Source organism: Lathyrus oleraceus, chromosome 5, assembly GCF_024323335.1.
Source record: "Lathyrus oleraceus cultivar Zhongwan6 chromosome 5, CAAS_Psat_ZW6_1.0, whole genome shotgun sequence".
NCBI classification, from domain to species: domain Eukaryota; kingdom Viridiplantae; phylum Streptophyta; class Magnoliopsida; order Fabales; family Fabaceae; genus Lathyrus; species Lathyrus oleraceus.
In genome coordinates, this window is record NC_066583.1 from 458,365,613 (window position 1) to 458,385,137 (window position 19,525).

At 39.6% G+C, this 19,525-nt stretch overlaps 3 protein-coding genes across 3 annotated transcripts; all 3 read right to left on the minus strand.

The window, feature by feature from the left end:
* Window positions 1-6,275: 6,275 nt before the first annotated feature.
* On the minus strand, window positions 6,276-7,407 carry LOC127081312 (plasma membrane ATPase). Its single transcript, XM_051021582.1, has one exon. It carries the CDS (start codon window positions 7,395-7,397, stop codon window positions 6,276-6,278), a length of 1,122 nt encoding a protein of 373 aa, XP_050877539.1. The 5' UTR covers window positions 7,398-7,407.
* Window positions 7,408-12,435: 5,028 nt separating this feature from the next.
* Window positions 12,436-13,577, minus strand: LOC127081313 (uncharacterized). Its single transcript, XM_051021583.1, has 2 exons — window positions 13,117-13,577; window positions 12,436-13,066 (listed from the first exon to the last, which is right to left on the minus strand). The coding sequence occupies exons 1-2, from the start codon at window positions 13,575-13,577 to the stop codon at window positions 12,436-12,438; spliced, it is 1,092 nt and encodes a 363-aa protein (XP_050877540.1).
* Window positions 13,578-14,806: 1,229 nt separating this feature from the next.
* Window positions 14,807-15,865, minus strand: LOC127081314 (spliceosome-associated protein 130 A). Its single transcript, XM_051021584.1, has one exon. It carries the CDS (start codon window positions 15,863-15,865, stop codon window positions 14,807-14,809), a length of 1,059 nt encoding a protein of 352 aa, XP_050877541.1.
* Between the last annotated feature and the right edge of the window lie 3,660 nt (window positions 15,866-19,525).

Genomic DNA, 19,525 nt, shown 5'->3' on the forward strand with positions numbered 1-19,525 from the left:
CTGGGTTACGTATTGGATATCGTACTCAGACAAGAGCATCTGCCAACTGGAAATTCTTCCAATCAAGGCAGGTTTCTCAAAGATGTACTTTATTGGATCCATTTTTGAGATCAACAAAGTAGTATGGAAAATCATATACTGCCTCAAACGACAAGCAGCCCATGCTAGCGCGCAACAAGTTTTCTCCAAAAGTGAATATCGACTTTCATAATCAATAAACCTTTTACTCATATAGTAAATAGTATGTTATTTCTGGTTAATTTTGTCATGTTGCCCCAACACGCATTCGATTGACTCTTCAAGCACAGTCAGATACATGATTAATGGCTTTCCTGGGACATGTAGAATCAGAATAGGAGGCTCTTGCAAGTATTGTCTGATTTTCTCAAAATCTCTTTGACAATCAGAGTTCCATTTAATAGCTTGATACTTTCAAAGAAATTTGAAGATAGGCTCACATGTTGTTGTCATATGTGAGATAAACCTTAAGATGTAATTCAAACGTCCAAGGAAACCTCTAACTTCTTGCTCGGTGTGTGGAGCAGGCATTTCTTGTATAGCTCTTACCTTATCAGGATCCACCTCAATTCCTCATTGACTAATGATAAAACTAAGCAACTTCCTTGAGCGGACACCAAATGTGCATTTTGCAGGGTTTAATCGTAGTCTAAACTTTCTGAGGTGTTCAAACAACTTCTCCAATTGGTATGTATGATCTTCTTCATTATGAGATTAAGCAATCATGTCATCAACATAGACCTCTATCTCCTTGTGCATCATATCATGGAAAAGAGTGACTATAGCTCTTTAGTAAGTTTCCCCTGCATCTTTGAGACCGAAAGGCATCACCTTATAGCACAATGTTCCCCAAGGGGTGATAAATATGGTCTTATCCATATCATCTAGAGTCATCTTGATTTGATTGTATCCAGAAAATCCATCCATAAAGGAGAACATAGTAAAACTTGCAGTGTTGTCCACCAGAGTATCAATGTGTGGTAGAGGGAAATCGTCCTTCGGACTAGCTTTGTTTAGGTCCATATATTCAACATACATCCTCACCTTACCATCTTTCTTAGGCACATGTACAATATTAGCTACCCATTATGGGTACTCCACCACTGCGAGGAAACCAACATCAAATTATCGTTTGACTTCTTCACGAATCTTTAGAGCCATATCTTATCTTGTTCTTTAGAGTTTCTGTTTTACTAGTGGGCAGTCTCGATGAAGCGGCAACTTGTGTACAACAATGTCGGTGTCCAAGCTTGGCATATCCTGGTATGACCATACAGATACATTCACATATTCTTATAGCAGCTTGACCAGTCTCTCTTTGATGCTTGCTTCAAGTGTGGTCCTGACCTTGACTTCTTTCTTCTCTTCCTTTGTGCCAAGGTTGATTGTCTCCGTCGGTTCTTGATGTGGCTGAAGGGATTTAGACTCGTGCTCGAGCAGTCTTGCCAATTCATTGGGGATGTTACAATCTTCCTCACCTTCTTCTTCCGCTTGGTAAATTGAGGATTCAAAGTTATGAGAGAGAGTAGAGTCATTGGATTCAACGAGGCTATCATTTATTATGCATGTTTGAATGGTTAATTTTTTTAGAAAATTAAAAATAAAATATGCATAAATGGAAAAAGTTTTTGTTTTGAAAAGACTGCCATTTTCTGAAAAGAAAGAAAGCAAATGAATAATAAGAATTTAACAAAATATCTCTTATTCACTGATAATAATTATTTTAAAATGAAAATGGGCCATACAACATGATCATTAGCCTTGGGCAGAGCTAAGGATTTTGAAAGGAAAAATGACAATTATTACTTTGACAAAGGAAAAATCTTAGGGATCTCCACCGCCTTCCAATCGTTCAAAGATGTCTCACACCGATAAACCAAACATGACATATCTTCGTCTTCGGTGTTGTCTTCCATTGCATTGACCTGAGCTCCATGGATGAATCTTGTACTGAGGAAAACTTCATGGATGCTTCGGTTGTTGTCCTTTGCAGAGACCAGGGCTCCTTTTGCAGCGAAAGGCACATATCCCAAGCCAAAGTGATCATACTTCTCATGGACATCAATAAGTCGACCCCAACCTTTAGGGTTTCCTCCTTCAATGCTATACTTTTTACTTTTCAGAGAAGAAAAAGATGAATAAGCTTTCCCAATTGGGTCCTTCATCTCCATAAATATGGTGTTGGCTATTTCAAGAGCTTGGAAAGAAGTTTCCAAAGCGTCCTCATCAGCCTCGATATTTATGAAGGGCGGAAGGTGACTAACCACAAAGTCCTTCACTCCAGAAATGATGATCAATTGATTATCCACTACAAACTTCAATTTTTGATGTAAAATGGAGGTAACTGCCCCGCAACATGGATCCAGAGACGCCCTAACATGCATTTATACGCCGAATTAATATACATGACTTGGAAAGTAATCGGGAATATATGAGGGCCAATCAATATGGGAAGTTCTACCTCTCTAATCATGGTTCTATGAGAACCATCAAAAGCTTTCACTATCAAGGCATTCGGCTTCATGGATGGTCCTTAATAGGACAACTTAGCAAGCGTTCTCTTTGGTATCGCATTCAAAGAAGATCCAATATCAACCAAAACTCTTGCCAAGGCATCATCTTTACACTTTACTGATATGTGAAGAGCACGATTATGACTCTACCCTTCTTCAGATAGTTCCTCTCCACTGAAGCTTAAAGTATTGCAAGCGGTGATGTTTATAACTACTCCATCAAACTGGTCTTCTGTTATGCTTTGTGTTACATGGGCTTGGGCAAGCACCTTCAATAAAGCCTCCCTATGAGATTGGGAATTCAATAGCATAGACAAAATAGAGATTTTAGATGGTGTTTGATACAGTTGATCCACAACCTTGTAATCACTTCTCTTGATTAACTTCAAGAATTCAACTGCGTATTTAGATTGGACAACCTTAGGTTCTTTAGCAGGAGCTATAAATGTAGCTTCCTTGGATGGTACTTGAGAAGTCACATTGAATTCAGGCGTATAAATTCGACCACTACGGGTCATTCTGCTCATTCCTGCAATATTGGTGACATCTTCATTCACAGCTTATAAACCTTTACCATATTCACCTCCTTCCAAGATCTTATCCATAGCAGTAATCTCATATTTCCAAGGCACATCCTTGGTGTTCTCATATGGAAATGGTGCATGCATACAAATCAAAATGGGTGACAGATGACTATCTGGAGGGATAACTCTCCTACTATAGTAAGAGATTTCAACTAGTTCAGGTAAATTGAAACGAGGTTCAATTACTGACACATCTTCATTTCTTACAACACTGGAGATTTGCAGCATTCCTTGGTTCATCAAGCCTTGGATATTATCACATACCATCTGTCGTACCTCATGGAAAAATGGGGACACGGCATATGCGAAGCGCAATCGCACGCTCGCAATGATGGACTGAACAGAGTCGCCACCGAACTTTATTTATTCCTAAAAAGGGAAGGGGAAATATCGATAAAACCCAAGACAAAACGACAATGATTATTGGTCGTCGCAACCAAATCAGGATTCGGGAGTCGATTACACAAGGGGAAGGTATTAGCACCCCTCACGTCTGTTGTACTCAACGGGAACCATTAGGTCAATTGTGTGCGTTAGTGTTAGTTTGAAATGTTAGGCTTTTCAAGTTATTAAGTGGGAAAGAAAGAATAGAAGAGAGGAGAATGTTTTTGGATTTTCAACGAAGGACCAAACCTAAGTTTTTTATTAGTGGGCCTGACAAGATTTACAAATCCTGCTCCTATGTATCTCAACAGAGAAATCAAGGCTTACGTAGTTCTGGGTAGAAAAATGTTTGTCTGTTGGTCGATTTTAGCGAAAGCTACTTTGTGTCAAATCGAAGAAAACATTGTTGGACTACCCAAAACATGTGGAGAAACATTGCCTTGCATTGTTTTGAAATAAAGTACCTTTCGTTTGAGAAAGGGTTTGAAGGGTTAATCGCACGGCGGCGAGAAAAAAAGAAATTGATTGGTTTAATGTGTTTTGAGTAATGGCGAGAACTTGGATGAGCGAGATATCCATCTCGAATCCTAGTCTCTGGAGTGCAAGGTATCCACCACGTACCATTTCCATCTTATTTGCAAAAATGTTTAATAAGAATTAAGTATTTTTGAGGTTTGATTGAGAAAGGGTTTGAAGAACCGCATTGGCAATTTGAATGATGGCGAGAGCTAAGATAGGCGAGACATCCACCTCGAATCTTAATCTCAGGAGTGCATGGTATCCACCATGTTCCATTTCCATCTTTATTGAAAAGTGTTTAGATAGGAATTAAGTATTTTGAGTTTTGTTGTGAAAATGACTTGACACTGGATCAAGCATTTGATGAGCGATTGAGAAATTTGAATGAGTGTTTGAGAGAAATAGAATAGATAAATTTGGATGATGGCGAGAGCTAGGACAGGCGAGACATCCATCTCGAATCCTAGTCTCAGGAGTGCGCGGTATACACCACGTTCCATTTCCATCTTTATTGAAAAGGCAGTATATGAATTAATATTTTTGAGTTTTTGATTATGAAAAATGGCTTGACGTTGGATCAAGCGTTTGATGAAAGTTTGAAAGAAATGGAATAGAATAGGAGGGAGAAATGGATTGATTTGTTTATTGATAAAATACTCGACGTTGGATCGAGTCTTGTTTTTTGATCTTTTGGAAATTGTTGATTTTATTCTTGTGTTAGTAGCTAACTAAACAGTCGAGCAATAAAGAAATAGAACAATAAAGTTATTACATGCCAGGGGAGTGGGGATACATTTTGTCGAATGGGGATTCAAAGTACTGGAATAATTAAATCGGGCCCAAACAACAAATAATGCAATGTATGAGTGTAAGTGCAAGAGAACTAGCTCATTGTAAGAAGGCCCAAGAGTAAGCCATGTGAACAAAACAACAAATACAAAATTATATTTACAAGACACTTAAAAATTAAATTGAAAGAAACAACATCGGGACGCGCACGAATAAAAATTGAGGGACACACAAAACCTAAATAATGTGCTCAAAGTCGGTTTGCGCATATTGACAATAACTGAAATGTCATATGCGATTAATCAAAACGCGGCGAAATACTATCAATGTATCGACAAAAATAATCATAGATAAACAACATGAAAATTGTTGAATCCATAAATTAAAATCGATGTTTAACAATTAAAATAAAATAAAAGGGTAAACATTATGAGGGGATTAAAACAAAAATGTGAAATAGAAATTAAAGTTTTGCAAAAATCAAATATGGCACACATGGGAATTGAACCCAAGACTAGGAGCTTGTCAAAGCATCCCTTTTACCAACTCCGTCGGACAGGCATCCTTGTTTTATGATCTCAAGCGCTAATAAATAACATAAAAAAACGGACCAAGCCTTTTAAATAAAACACAAAGTTTAAAATAGTAGCAGAACTCAAACAAATTCATCATAACGCACATAAATGCTGTTTCTTTCCATTTTGAACATCAAAGATTTAACAGCAAGATATTATCACAAACAAACAGGCGGCGGTATTGCTAAATGAAATCAAATCGGAACAACAACCATGGTTTCCTCAGAAGGATGCAAAGCAGAATCGAAACATAGAAATAAAGCTCGGAAAGGAAGCTAACTGGTTACGGCGAGCTCGACCGACGAATGTAGGTAAGCGTTTCGCCTGAACGTTTTCCCCGGACGTTTCCTTTCTTCCTATTCGTCTCTTCTGAGCTCCCGTTCGTCCTACCCTTTGTTTTTTTTGCAGAAAACCTTCCTTCCTTCTTAGTGAACAGTAGCGGCGCTTGGTTTTTTCAGAATTCTCCCTTCCTTGTGGGTGAACAGTGGCGGCTCCTCTAAGGAATTAGGGTTTTTCCGGCTCTTCCTCTTTATGAACAGTGGCCTCTCTTATATATGACTCATCTCCTCTCTGCTGTGTTGTTGTGTTTCCTCAGAGTAGTGGGAAATGTCTGTACTGGGAGAGGTTTTGAATTTTGTCCATATTCAATTTGTAGTCCCCTTCTCAGTTCTCTTTCATTTCCAAAACTTCACTGTTGGTAAGAAACAAATCACCACAGTAACTCACTTGAATATATGTTTTCTCTTTTTTTTTTGGAATTGGACTGATTTTATGTGGTGTTGTTGCATTGTTATTGCAGAAGGATATCTTGCCGTGTTGAGTTTTTAACGAGGTCTACAAGCGCAATATCTTCAAGTATTCGAAACAAAACTGCATAAGTGATTTATCCGTTGCTACAACCTTGCTTTGATCGGGGAAAATAGTAGAGGAAGTTCTTGATTCACTATAACAGTTTTCATCATCAGTATCCACAGCAATTTAACAATTTCCAATGGTCCTTTAGAGAGCTTGGTTGTTAGCACCTTGTGCTTCTCATTATTTTCTGAATGGTCAAGAAAAGGAATGGCAATACATTTCAAAATGCTGGATATAGGCTTCAAAAATGAACCAGCTGGTTTGCGAGCTGAATGGAGAATGGGAGCAAACGGAGAGTGAGCAAGTAATAACTGAAGATATAAATCATACGATAACCTCCCCTTGTTGAGACGAGTTACTATAACCTGGAGGGTTTTCATTGTCATAGGATCACTGAACCTATAGAGAAGAGCAGATCTGAATAATATCTCAAGGAAAGTAATGGATTGTGATTGAATAAGATCACTTTGCATCTCTCCAGTCAACTCGAGAATGGTTGTTAACACAAAAACTTCCAAGTGATTATGTAGCAATGAAATGCTTGTGCTTTTCCCAGTTTCCTTTGTTATGGCAAGTTGATCACCAGTAATCATCTTAACATTGACACCAAGATGAAGAGCTCTCCGAATAGTTTCAGCACTGTCATGCCTAGGTGGGTCAAACAGTGACAACAAACTAACAAACTGCCAAGGACCACCAGCGCTTTCTTTAGTTTTCTCAGGAACCTCCTGTCTAGAAACAGCAAGAGAACGAAGACCTCTCTCTGCAAACTTGTCAATAATAGCATGGATGTTCCGCTTTGCATCTTCCCTAAGGTTACACAGGTTCATGATCTGCTCTGGAGCACCTTTGCTTGCACGGTGCCAATTTCCATTGCTATCAATGTAAGTCAAGGTTGTTCTCTTATCCACGGGATTGAATGGTAAGAAATGAATCTCTCTTACTCCAGCCCTTGCCTCTTTTGGATCAGCTAGAGTTCCAACAATGGCGGCATCTATGGTATCCTGGTTTTCAATCCTGGAAGCCCTTGCAGCAAGAAGCATAACATGTTCCTTGTCCACACCCTTTTCAGAGACCTCAATCAAGTTCTTGTCAACACTCAGCTTGTTAAGTGTAAGTGTACCAGTATTGTCACTGCAAAGTACATCCATACCAGCCATTTCTTCAATAGCAGTCTAGTGCATCCGCGAAAAACAACCGGCGGGCTAAAACAAAACAAACAGAGCCGCCACCGTGCGTTATTTATCCCAAAGAGGGAAAGAAAACGCTCGAAGTAAACCTGGAAAAGACATGGTCTCGCGACCAAAGAGAGATGGGATCGGGAGTCGGTTATGCGAAGGGAAGGTATTAGCACCCCTACGCATCCGTCGTACTCGACGGGATCCACGCTCAAAAAGATAGAAGAAAGGTTGCTAAAGAAATTGCTCACAAACATCACACACACACTGAAACAAACACAGGTGGGAGAAGAGGGGAAAGGGCTCGCTAGGATATCGCATCCTATGCCTACGTATCTCATCTGAAATGAGAATCAGAGCTACCGTAGTTCGGCTCACGCACACCAAACAAAACACACGCAGGAAACCGACTGCCAATCGCTGGACTTATGTCAGACTCCACACACAACGGAAAACATGGAAACCGAATGCCAATCGCTGGACTTACATCAGACTCTGAACCAACAAACACACACAGGAAACCAACTGCCAATCGCTGAACTTACGTCAGACTCCTACACACACAAAGGGTTTAACCGGACGCTGAGTCGTCAAAAGCAACAAAAAGTTGAACAAACAAGCTAACAGGGAGTCTGGTACTCGAGCCTGCTAACTGTCAAGCAAACACACACAAAAAGAAAAAGGGTGCCTGGAGAGATCTCGTACGATCTCCTGCCTACGTACCTCATCTGGTATGAGGATCAGGGCAACGTAGTTCCCCTTAACAGGGGAGAAAATTTCTCCTAACCAGAGACTGGGAAATGACAAACTAGAAGGGAGACTGACTCGAGCCTAATAGTTATCATGTAATCCACCATGGTCCTAGGTTGAGGTTTCTATCTAACTTGCACAGGCAGCAAGCTATCCTAAACAGGCAAAGCAAAGCAAACATACACACAATTAGCACACACTATACACAAACAGAGTGGGCTCACACAAGGTTAGGCTGTGAAACACAAGCCAACTGGAATCGGGTGTAGTTAGCTCTTAACCCTAACATTGAGAGTTAGGGTGAAGCAGATGAAATGGGAAGTGAGGGTAAGACCTCACAGCTCTTATCCCTGGCCTGGGAGAGCTTCAGACAGATGAAAGTGTGGGAGTTCAGAAAGCAGGAACTCTTCTATCCACATATGACTGACTCAACAAAGATCTTTGGTTAATATCCACAATGCATCAACACAAGGTGTGTGAGCAAAGTGGATGACACACTGAGTAGCAGGAGATGGACTACACATCTCTTTTATCTGCCAATTGCCTTATCAAAGGACTTTTCCTGCTTGGCACAAAAATAAACAAACACAAGCATTGCCTCTTAAGGAGGACTTCAGACAGGTGTCTGCCCAAGTAACAGGACAGGTCTTCCAGACTACATGAAGTCAGAGACATTATACCTCAATGCTTAAGCAACCAAGCAAAGCAAAAGCAAGTTCACAATAAACTCAAGCAACTAAAGTACCTGAAAACAATCCAACTCAATCAGTATACAACTCACAAAGTCAAACAGACAGTTAATGGTCAACAGTTAACAGACAGTCAAACAAGCAATGCTACAATGTGCAAGGTACAAGCTCAACTCAAATGAGCTAAAAACAACCTACAAAACAAGTCAAGGTTAGTCAACAACAACCAAATAATCCAACTCAAGCAATGTGAATCAATCTCCTCATGGCCATATGCTTCTTATCCTGAAAACAAAGCTCAAACATAAGCACAAACCACTAGGACAAGGCCTAGGGTCAAAGAGGGAGAAATAATTCAAAACAGAACATGAAAATTGACATGAATCAACTTTAATCCAATAAGAAGATAATCCAAAAGGTCTCATGTCAATAGCATCAACCAAATTCATTTCACAAATCAAATAAGGAAATGCATGTAAGTTGAAAGCTCATTGATGCAACAGAATGAACAAATCCATATTAATTCCAAAATGATTCAATAAATCTCAAGAAAAATCATGGCTGAACAGAACACATCACATGATCAACACACCAAAAATCAAGGCATTTGGACAAGTTTAAGCATGGTAATCAAATTCCATAAGGCAAGGTAGGCACAAACAAGCTCAAATGAGACACAATTTGGTACATCAACTTAGCACAAGCCTAAAACAAAATTGACAAATGATAAAAACCTCCAATCAAAACCAAAACAAACTTCAATGTATCTAGAAACAATGTGCAAAATTTCAAATCCATAGGATAAACAACCAGTATTTCACAAATCATTGAAGTTCAAGACTATTCAAAAGTGCACAAATGGCAATCCAGAAAGCAAAATCTCAAACAAATCAGAAATGCATCCAAAAAATCCACAAAAAATCATGATCAATCATAACATCCAGAAGAAGCATCATGCAAAAAATCATATCATTTGGCATTTATTTGGCATGGCAAAGAAATTCATCAAGTTGAGCAAGCAAAGGTGTGACACACATTACATTGTCACACCTACATCCAAAGGATCATAACTCAGCAACCACAAATCAGAAAAATGCAAACTCAACACCAAAATGTCCATCAAGATGTCTAGTTTAAGCATACCAAATTTCAACAGCATTGGATGAAAACTCATCATTTCACAAAGCATATGGCAAGCAAGGTTCAAAAAGCACATGCATACACAAACCCTAGGCCAAAACATTTTTCAACCGTGCACAATTTCTGGAAAAATAGTCAAAAAATACTAGACATGATGAGGAACAAGATGCAAAAAACCACACATCATTTGGATCATCATTGATTGAGTTATGATTTTTGGAAGTGAAGAAAAAAATAAAAAAACATGAAGCACATAGCATGAATGGCATATGGAATAAATGGATAAAATGCAAAATGCCAATTTGAAAAAGCCTTCGCCCGGATTCGAACAGAAGAGACATTTGAAATGAGGCGCGTTTCCTAATGAAACGCACCGTTTCATTTAAGTCTATGTGGCAATGCAAAGCGTTCCTGGCCAATCAATCTGCCATGCAGGAGACACGTGGTCCAGTACATGTTCATTAACACAAAAACACATGCATCAAGCGCTGGAACGGATCAAATAGCAATCTGGACATGAAAACTTAACACATTCATACACATTCATCGTGTTCTTGAGGCTCAAGAACAAAAGTGTCCAGAAATCAAAAACCAACACATCATTATGTTCATCTTTCCACGTACATTAACATGCCATGCTTAATTTGTTCTAAATCCACATATATCAAACGATTCGAGCAAAAGAAGTTTCACATGTCAAACTTAGATCTAGCATATCTCACTCATTTCTGCATGGATTTCATGGATCTAAAGCTCAGCATAACCACCAATGAAAGATCTACAATATGCACATAACTATTTCATGAATTATGAGAGTCGAATTCTGACCTTCAAGAAGATGCAGAAGTGGATTTGGTTGATTCAAGCCTTGCTAAGCACAAACAGATGCTCCAACACTCTTGTATGATTGAATGGATGAATGCTCGATGCTTAACCTTGCACGATTTGGCCAGAAACTCCAACTGCCATGGATGAGTGTGAACTTCAACAGCCTCAAATATGCACGAAACTTGATGGATCTTGCTTCAATCTACCTCTCCAATGCTTGTGGATGATGAATCAATCAAGAACCAGGCAATGTACTTGAAGAAAAATGAAGAAAAGTTTGAGAGCACAATGTGAAGAAAATTATGAAATGGATCTAGATCTGAGAATTATGATGTGTTAATCCAATTTTCTGTTATGATTTCACTTATATATGATGTACTAATCATGTTTGTTAATCACAATTAAGCAATGCAAGTGTAATTAGTGAAAACCAAGTGTTGATGCAAATTTGCAAATGCACCTTATGCATGTAATGACCAATGGAACAGTGCACGAATTTTGAGTTCAATCCACTTGAAATGTTGTTTGGCAATCAAATGCAATGCTAGAATATGAAAACAATGCTTAATTTTCAAATTTGGAATTTCCCTCCAAAATTCAAATGAAAAGTCCAAAATTTTTGTGATGGAAATGCATGATATGTGATGCATGTTTTGGATAGTTCATGTCAAGAGAGAAATGTTGCAAAAAGAACCACTCCATTTGGCCTTATGGTTTGAAAGTTATGCATGTTTGAAGTTCAAATTAGCTTGGCAATGATTGATCCATATCTTTTCAACCATACATGAGAATTTCATGTTCTTGGACTTTTTGGAAATGGGAGAACAAGATCTACAACTTTCATGTTCAACAAAATTTCATTTGAAGCTTTCTTGATGATGTAATCTTGAGGAGAAAACCTTTCCATTTTTGGCAATTTCAAATTACAGGTCACTTACTATTTTTGGAAACTTTTCATCTGACCTCAAATTCTTCAATGTTGATGTTTGAAATGTCAAATGAGACTTGTATGGACATGAATGAGGTATTTCTAATCACTTCCCACCTCCAAATCCAACAGTTGACTTTTGGCTGACTTTTTTCAGTTGATAGATGACTTGGTCATGCACAGATGAATTTGAGCCTCAATCTCCTGATGAAATGGCTCCAAAGTGAAACCCTAGCTTCTACAAGCTCAATAAAACCATGTGATGATCCCCATCTCAATGAAGACCTCATCTCCTTGCAAACCCTGATTGGCATAATACAACTGATTAGGGTTGACCAGAGGTCAAAACCCTAATCCCAAGGAAAATGATCAGGCACAATGAACCTCTTGGTGATGATGATAAGACCATGATGACGGTGATGTACCATTTCAATCAAAATAATACCCAATCTCCTTGAGGAACCAAGAAACCCTAATTGAAGCACAAACCCTCAGATGGCTAGTGATCAATTCATGAAACCCTTAGGCTTGAATCTTTTAACCTCTTTATCTTCTGAACAAGACTTAGGAGGAGGACTTGCTCAATGTTTCCACATGATATGCAAAGATGTAATGCCTAATGTCCTACAAAATGAAATGCAATATGTTAAGCTAGCCCCAAGAGAGGAGGGCAAATTTTGAGGTGTTACACAGTCATTCGCTTGGTAATAGATCCTTGCTGAGAGAGCCTGTGTGAACCAATGGCCATAGTTACAGACAACACAGCGGGCGTAGCAATAGGAATTCCTCCGATCAAAAGGACCAAAAGGTTGTCAATTCCGTCTCTGTACTTGCGGTGCTGAATTGGGTACATGACTATGATCTCAGCCAACATACCAACTGCAATGGAACAGATACAGAAGTTTCCAATTGCGGTAAGCACCTTCTGGAAATGTCCAACTTGGCTTGTATTGTCCATAAGGTGAGCTGCTTTATCGAAAAATGTGTGGACACTAGTTGCAATGACAACAGCTTCAATTTCACCTTGTTTACAAGTTGAGCCAGAGAAAACTTCTTTGTTATCACTCTTCACTGGAAGGTTCTGTCCTTTGAGTAATAATGTGACAGATCCAAGACTTTTCGCGCCTTTATTATCATAAATCTTGGCAGCTCTTGGTCCCTTATTTAGCTCACTGAAACCATCCACATTTCTTCTGGAGTCATTAGCAACATAGCCATTACCTGCGGCTCTAAACTTGTAATCGTAAGAGCCTATTCTAGATCCATATGCAGAAGAGCCAAAGTGAGAGTTAGCTCTAAGTGTGTTTCCATATTGGCTGAACATATTGTTGCTTGGATACATGCTGCTGTAGGCAAAGCTAAGGACGAGACAGATAATGATGCTGAAGAAACCGATGGTGTTTTAATAGCAGGAGAAGACAGAGAATCACGAGAATTACTAAACTTGGGCACTGCTGGAACATTATTTTCAGGCCAGCTTTTATCAAAATTGAACCCGGAAACTTTTCCAACCGTATTGAAGTGAACAGGGTCAGGAGAAATTGTTTGGCCACTTACTTTTAGAGAGTTAAAAATCGAGTTTGAATTTCCACTGAGAGCAACGACATCCTCTAGGCGATACGGCTGACCAAATGCTCCGAAGTCAGAAACATGAAAACCGTCAACTGTGTTCCCTTCATGCATCGTCGGAATTGAAACTCGGCATCCCTGTTTCTCACCTTGTTGCTTAGCCCATTCTGACATCACATAAGCAAAAGAATTATTATGTCCCTCAGCTGGAACCTTGCTGATTCTGTTAAGGCCACCAACCTTATGCAAACCATACATGTCGTCAATCCTCCAACATCAGCTGAACCGTAAAGGCAAGGCATCCAAAAAAACCGAGCAAAATAATACATTGTAACTCTAACTGTCCAAACCTTCCACAATAGAACCAAAACTGCATCACACCACCAACTCATGAAAGTAATAAAGTACTTCAAAGCAGCCTGCAACATTGTTTGAACCTTTCAACCACACCCCCCAAACATCATGACAGTTGAGCCTGGTAGAACAACACAAGTGCGCCACAGTTTGAATGGCCATTTATATCCAGATCAAGTTCAATTCATGCATGCTTTCGCCAAAGTGTACTTTACCATTTAGGGGCCCCCATTAGCAGATTTGGGGTAGGATATATAGTATGATAAGCTTGCCTCTTCTTTGTGGTGTGCATCTCTACTAAGCACCTGTATTGATTAGAGGAGTTAATGGAGTCATGTGGAAAGAAATTCACGGGGATAGCAGATTTTGGACAAACGCAACAAATCCTGGATGTTCAACCATGTGGAGGGGGTAATCATGCATAATGATCATCCTAGCAATCTCACGGCGGCAACGATCTTGGTCAAAAATTATGTAGGGAGAACCCCCAGTTCCATAGCGTCGCTTTGGTGTACTGTTAGCATTGCCAGCACCAGTTCTCGTAATCCAAGGTGTGCGAAATTCAGTAGAAGCTAGGAGATCCAAATCATTGATGCTCAGGCTCTTACGACGGTATCAAACCAATGATCCACCAGAATTTCGAAAATGGCCAACGACTCATAACCGACCATGACATCCAACTGAACCTTCATCCACAATCTTCAACACTCACGAACCGAAACCGAACAGAATTCTCCAATCTTCAAACTGCCCTTCAATAACCTTTCTTCACGCTTCGGTTTGGGAAGTGAGGTTCTTCATTTTGCTGCACGCAGAATCAATCTTCAGCTTCAACGTCAACGCTTCATCATCTATTGTCGCGAAATCGACGGTATAGCAGGTGTGACAACTGGGACTGGTTTGGCTGTGCCTGAGAACCACTGCTGTTATTCTTTTTTGTATGTTTGGAAATGATGCAGGTCTTGGAATGCAGCTTGTGGAATTGGTGTTGTTTGTGACTACTCAACAGAAAAAGAACATAACATGGGATTGTGACGGTGATGAAGACACAAACACACACTATGTTTTTGTTTGAGATGAATTTGATTTGATTTTGAATTTTCAGAGTTTGGAAAAAAATGGTTCTGTTTTCACTAAAGATCACATTTTTGTACTTTCACAGGTTTCTTCAGAATTTCTCCAGGGGTCCTGTCCAATTCATCCGCAATTTTTCGCTGCAAATCCATTGGCAATGTTGGGTATTGCTCACATAGGTCCCCATCAATAACATCCTTAACATGAAAATAGGCAGATCTATATGCCACGTGGTCTCTTCCGCACAAAGGTGGATTATCTTGCCTCATATGCATCTCCAAATGAGAAAAGAAATCAACATCATCTCGTGAAGTAAAAGCATGTAATGCCCCAATACTTCCCATAACAGTTCCATATAAAATACACTCTCCGCCACCTGGTATAAGAGAGGCCTTTTGCAGGCATGAGATCACATCGCCAACATGAAATTGTACAATTTCTTCCACCTTATTGGGAGCTCCATTCAACTTACCCTGCTCCCACTTGATCCTCCCGCCAGTAGGATCTTCTTCTATCTCATCAGATACGTCTTGCGGCAACCGCACGAAATAGATATTTCCAAACTTGTCCGCACCAGCCATGGTGTCAAAATCTATGTGGTATGATGCCGTAAGCCATCTCGGAACACAATCATCAGCGAATATGTAAAGTTGGTTTTCATCCCGTCTATACTTGCAGTAATGAAAAGACTCTTGGATGTCACCAACATAAATTCGATCACGGTAGATTTGAATAGAGACAATTGTGTTGGGGAATAGTTTATTCTCACACTTTCTTAATAATCTTCTTTTTCCCAAATCATACAACCTGAGAACAGGTCCCATTCCTGCAAGTAATCTTCCCTGAAACTGACTTAGAGCAAGAGGAACGCCTTCAACTTGAGTTTTGTGAAGTAGTTCAAGAGACCTTCCATCCTCTAGAAACCTATATATGTGAATAAATCCAGCAGCTAAACTCCTTTTGGGCGTAAACTGCAGCACAAATTTTCTAGGTGTGTATCGAAGTGGGATAACTGTCTCATTAAAGGTTTCTCCTAATCTTTCAATGGTAAAAATTCTCAATGCCTCACCAGCAACAGCAACTACACCTTCATTTGTAATTTTAGTGAAAAGAAACATTGGAATTGATTTTAATGTGAACAGTGGAGTTGATTTTTAATTAAAAGAGCAATGAAATTGATTTTTAATTAAAAGAACATTGGAATTGATTTTTAATGTGAATAGTTCTGGAAGTCTTGATGGTAGTATTACTGCCTTTCCAGACCAATCTTTATGGAGGTCCGGAATTTGTTTATACCACAAACCTATCACCTGAGACCGATAATGATTCCCCAAAAGTTCCAAAGGGAAGTGTTATGCGATTAACAACTCTTCATTCTTAGTATTCAGTTCATACACGTAAAACATTGAAGAGCCAACAAAGGCAGCTGCAAAAATCACTTCAAGAGACTGAACAATATGGTTAAATTCAATGTTGTCACTGGCAAGATCTTTCCTCCAGAGAATTTCACCGCCTATGCTAGAAATAGCATGGAGATGCCCTTTACCATAAACAAAAATCAAATCATCTTTGTCAGCTTTCAAAATTTTTGGAATGTTTAATATTGACTTTGATTCCTTTGATCCCTGAAGGTGAGAGAACCCTAATTGTTGTGGCGATGGCGATTCAGCCGCATGGAAGGATTTGAAGAGTGAGTGAGTGATTGGGAAAAGTTTTTTTTCAGGGCCAAAATCGGGGTATGACACCATCTGACATCCACTTGGATGTATGGCACACTCTTCACAATTATCATGACGAATATTAATCAAGCCAGTTTCCACCAATCGAGCGTGGAATGCTGCCAAAGGAGTTTTAACATCACCAACCTTCTCAACCACAAAGGCATCAAAGGCATCTTCAATTGTGTTCACTGCAGGGTTTCCATGGACGGGAAGAGGATTATTCTTCACGTTTGGTCCCATATCTCTAAAATACCGAATCTTTCTATCAATCAACTCATGAACCATATGCTTCAAAGCGTAGCAACCTTATAGATCATGCATGAGGGCACCTTCATGGAAAGGACAATGTGCATTAGGGTTGTACCATATAGGCAAACGATCAGGTGGGGCTCCCATAGGTCTAGGAACCACCAATACTTTTTGCAAAAAAGAGGGATGAATCTCAATATATGACGTTGGGATTGGATTGAAGGTTGCTATATCCCTCTGTCTCTTGTTCTGATTTTGAGTATTTTGTCGTGGAGCTTGAGCTCTCGGCTATTGATAGGCAGGAACTGCCGGTACTTACTAATAAACTAGATAAGCGGGAGCACATTGCTAAGCTGGACTAGGTTGATAAGCTCGGGCAGGTTGTTGGTTAAAAGCGGGAGTCACAACGGCTATGTATGGTTGTTGGACGTACTGAGCAGGATACACGGGTTACTGATAAGGAATAGGTTGTTGAACATATTATTGTTGTGAATATTGTGGTTGTTGTCTTCTTCTTGAATGACCTATCCCTTGGCCACTAGACACTGCGTTGGTTTCACCTTCCTTCTTTAGGGAAACCCTTCAGAAAACTTCTTCGGATTAGCATTTGAAGTTCTAGCAACAACTACAAGTTTACCATTCCCCAAACCATATTCAACACGGGCTCCTATGGCAACAAGCTCGGAGAAACTCAAGGAAGCACTTTCAACCATCTTCTCATAGAATTGGGGTTGGACAGTATCAATAAACAATTCAACGAGTTCCTTTTTAGCAAGAGGAAGTTGCACTTGAGAAGCCAATTCCCTCCACCTCTGAGCGTATTCTTTGAAGGATTCTTTATCTCTTTGGAACGTGTTTTGCAGTTGTCTTCTACCATGCGCCATGTCCATGTTATACCTGTAGTGTTTAACGAACGCGTCTTATAGGTCTTGGAAAGATTTGATCCTACTTTGATCCAGACTCAAATACCATTTGGAGGGAGCCCCACTCAAGCGATCTTGAAAACAGTGGATCATCATCTTGTCATCCTCCACGTGAGCAACCATTTTACTGTAATACATAATGATATGGATCTTTGGGCAAGTATGCCCATTGTACTTGTCAAAATACGGAGTTTTAAACTTGGCCAAAATCACCAATCCATATACAAGGCACATCTCTTTGGCAACAGAGCCAAAGACGTGATCTCCTTCAATTATTCGGAATTTCTTCTCAAGGAGTTGCATGTTTTCCTTCACTTCTTTGAAGTCTTCAAATCTCACTTCATCACCAATAACAGTTGATTCAACAGTCTGATACAGATGATGTTGATCATCAAAGTTGGAACAAGCCTAACATAGGCAGCTGGTGGAGCAACAATATGGATGATAGGACGTGCATCAATATAGACTGGCAACGACATAGCTTGTCGGACAGATTGCCCCAAATTAGGCACTACCTCTGCTCGAGGGATAAAGTCATAGGGCAACCCATATGGAGGTAAGGTTGAAGGTAAAGACCTATGAAGTTGGACTTCAACTACTGGACCCGTGATCTCTAAAATCACAGTCGTTTGGGGAGCTTCAAATCTAACAGTCGGGGTTTGAAGCATTTCTCGCATCTAGGACATGCCTCCCTTGATATCGTCTAGTTCTTCTCTAACTTGGGTGCTTTCTTGTTCTTGTTCAGCCATCCTTTGTCGAGCTCGGGTGCGAGTGTGGTATGATTGTTGAAGATTCAATGTGGAACAGGAAGAAGAAAGGACGGGGTGAGATTTTATTTTGAAAATGTATGAATGAATTTTTGTTTGCAAAACTCTTGGTTAGTTTCAAATATTCATTTCGGAATGTCGCAAAACAATTTTTCGCAAGTATTCAAAGCAATAAAACACAATAAAATGAATCCCAAAAGCAACTTTTTCATTAATTCAGAACAAGGTTCAAATACAAACAAAAGCCTATGGCATGTGGGCCCTCTGAACAGTAGCAAGGTCGGTGGTTAACCCTTCCAACATCATTTTACAAAACTTAATGAAATTAAAAACTTGATGCATAGTGTTCTCTAGACACATGCCCCAATCAACTTCTTTCAATTTCCCGGGTAACTCTTGCATGATAGAATTTTCAAATCTGGACAGTCTCAGAAATTTGCCCTTCCACTCAACATAAAGTCCTTAGAGATCTTAAATGATGTGCAGGTGTTCAACCTTGGTCACCTCTATGTCTCTATAGAGGTTTCTCCAGTATCTACACTCATTTGTCAATAGTATATAAGCAGCATCCTCATTGATACTCTCAAGTGTTTGGATCCTGATATCGACTTTCTCCAACTGATCGTTCAAACAGGTACAAGCTCTTCCAAACTCTTCGGTTGTCAACTTCTCATAATCTGAAGCATCCTTGTACCTCTAACCGGTGTTCTCAAGCTCATGAGTGCGAAGCTCGAAAATTAAACGGGCTTCCCTCTTTATCTCGAGGGTCAATTCCAAAGTTTTGTTGAGCTTTTGAATCTTAAGTACAACTCGATCCAACTCTTTGCTCTTAGTCTTGAATACAGATTTGGTACCTTGGAGTACTTGTCCAAACTTTTCTCTCTTTTCATCAGAGTCTCTAGCCCTTTTGTTGGAGGCTTCAAGCTCTTTGTCTTTCTTTTGTTGACTATCCTTCAGATTTTCATTCTCCACGAAGACTCGGCCGAGCTTAATCTTCAATTCAGTATTCTCCATTTCCAGCTCCTTAATCTGGGCATTAAGTTTCTCCACATCTTCAGGTAATATGGGTTCTGGCTCAAGAACCAAAGGATAGATGGAAGGATCAAATGGAAAAGGGA

Bases quoted from the DNA above. Each gene is read 5' to 3' on its own strand.
- LOC127081313 (XM_051021583.1), bottom strand. From the start codon at position 13,577: ATGTATGGTTTGCATAAGGTTGGTGGCCTTAACAGAATCAGCAAGGTT. The intron at 13,067-13,116 runs GTCCTTAGCTTT...CAATATGTTCAG, and splicing joins TCAGCATCATTATCTGTCTC to CCAATATGGAAACACACTTA.
- LOC127081312 (XM_051021582.1), bottom strand. From the start codon at position 7,397: ATGGCTGGTATGGATGTACTTTGCAGTGACAATACTGGTACACTTACA.
- LOC127081314 (XM_051021584.1), bottom strand. From the start codon at position 15,865: ATGTTTCTTTTCACTAAAATTACAAATGAAGGTGTAGTTGCTGTTGCT.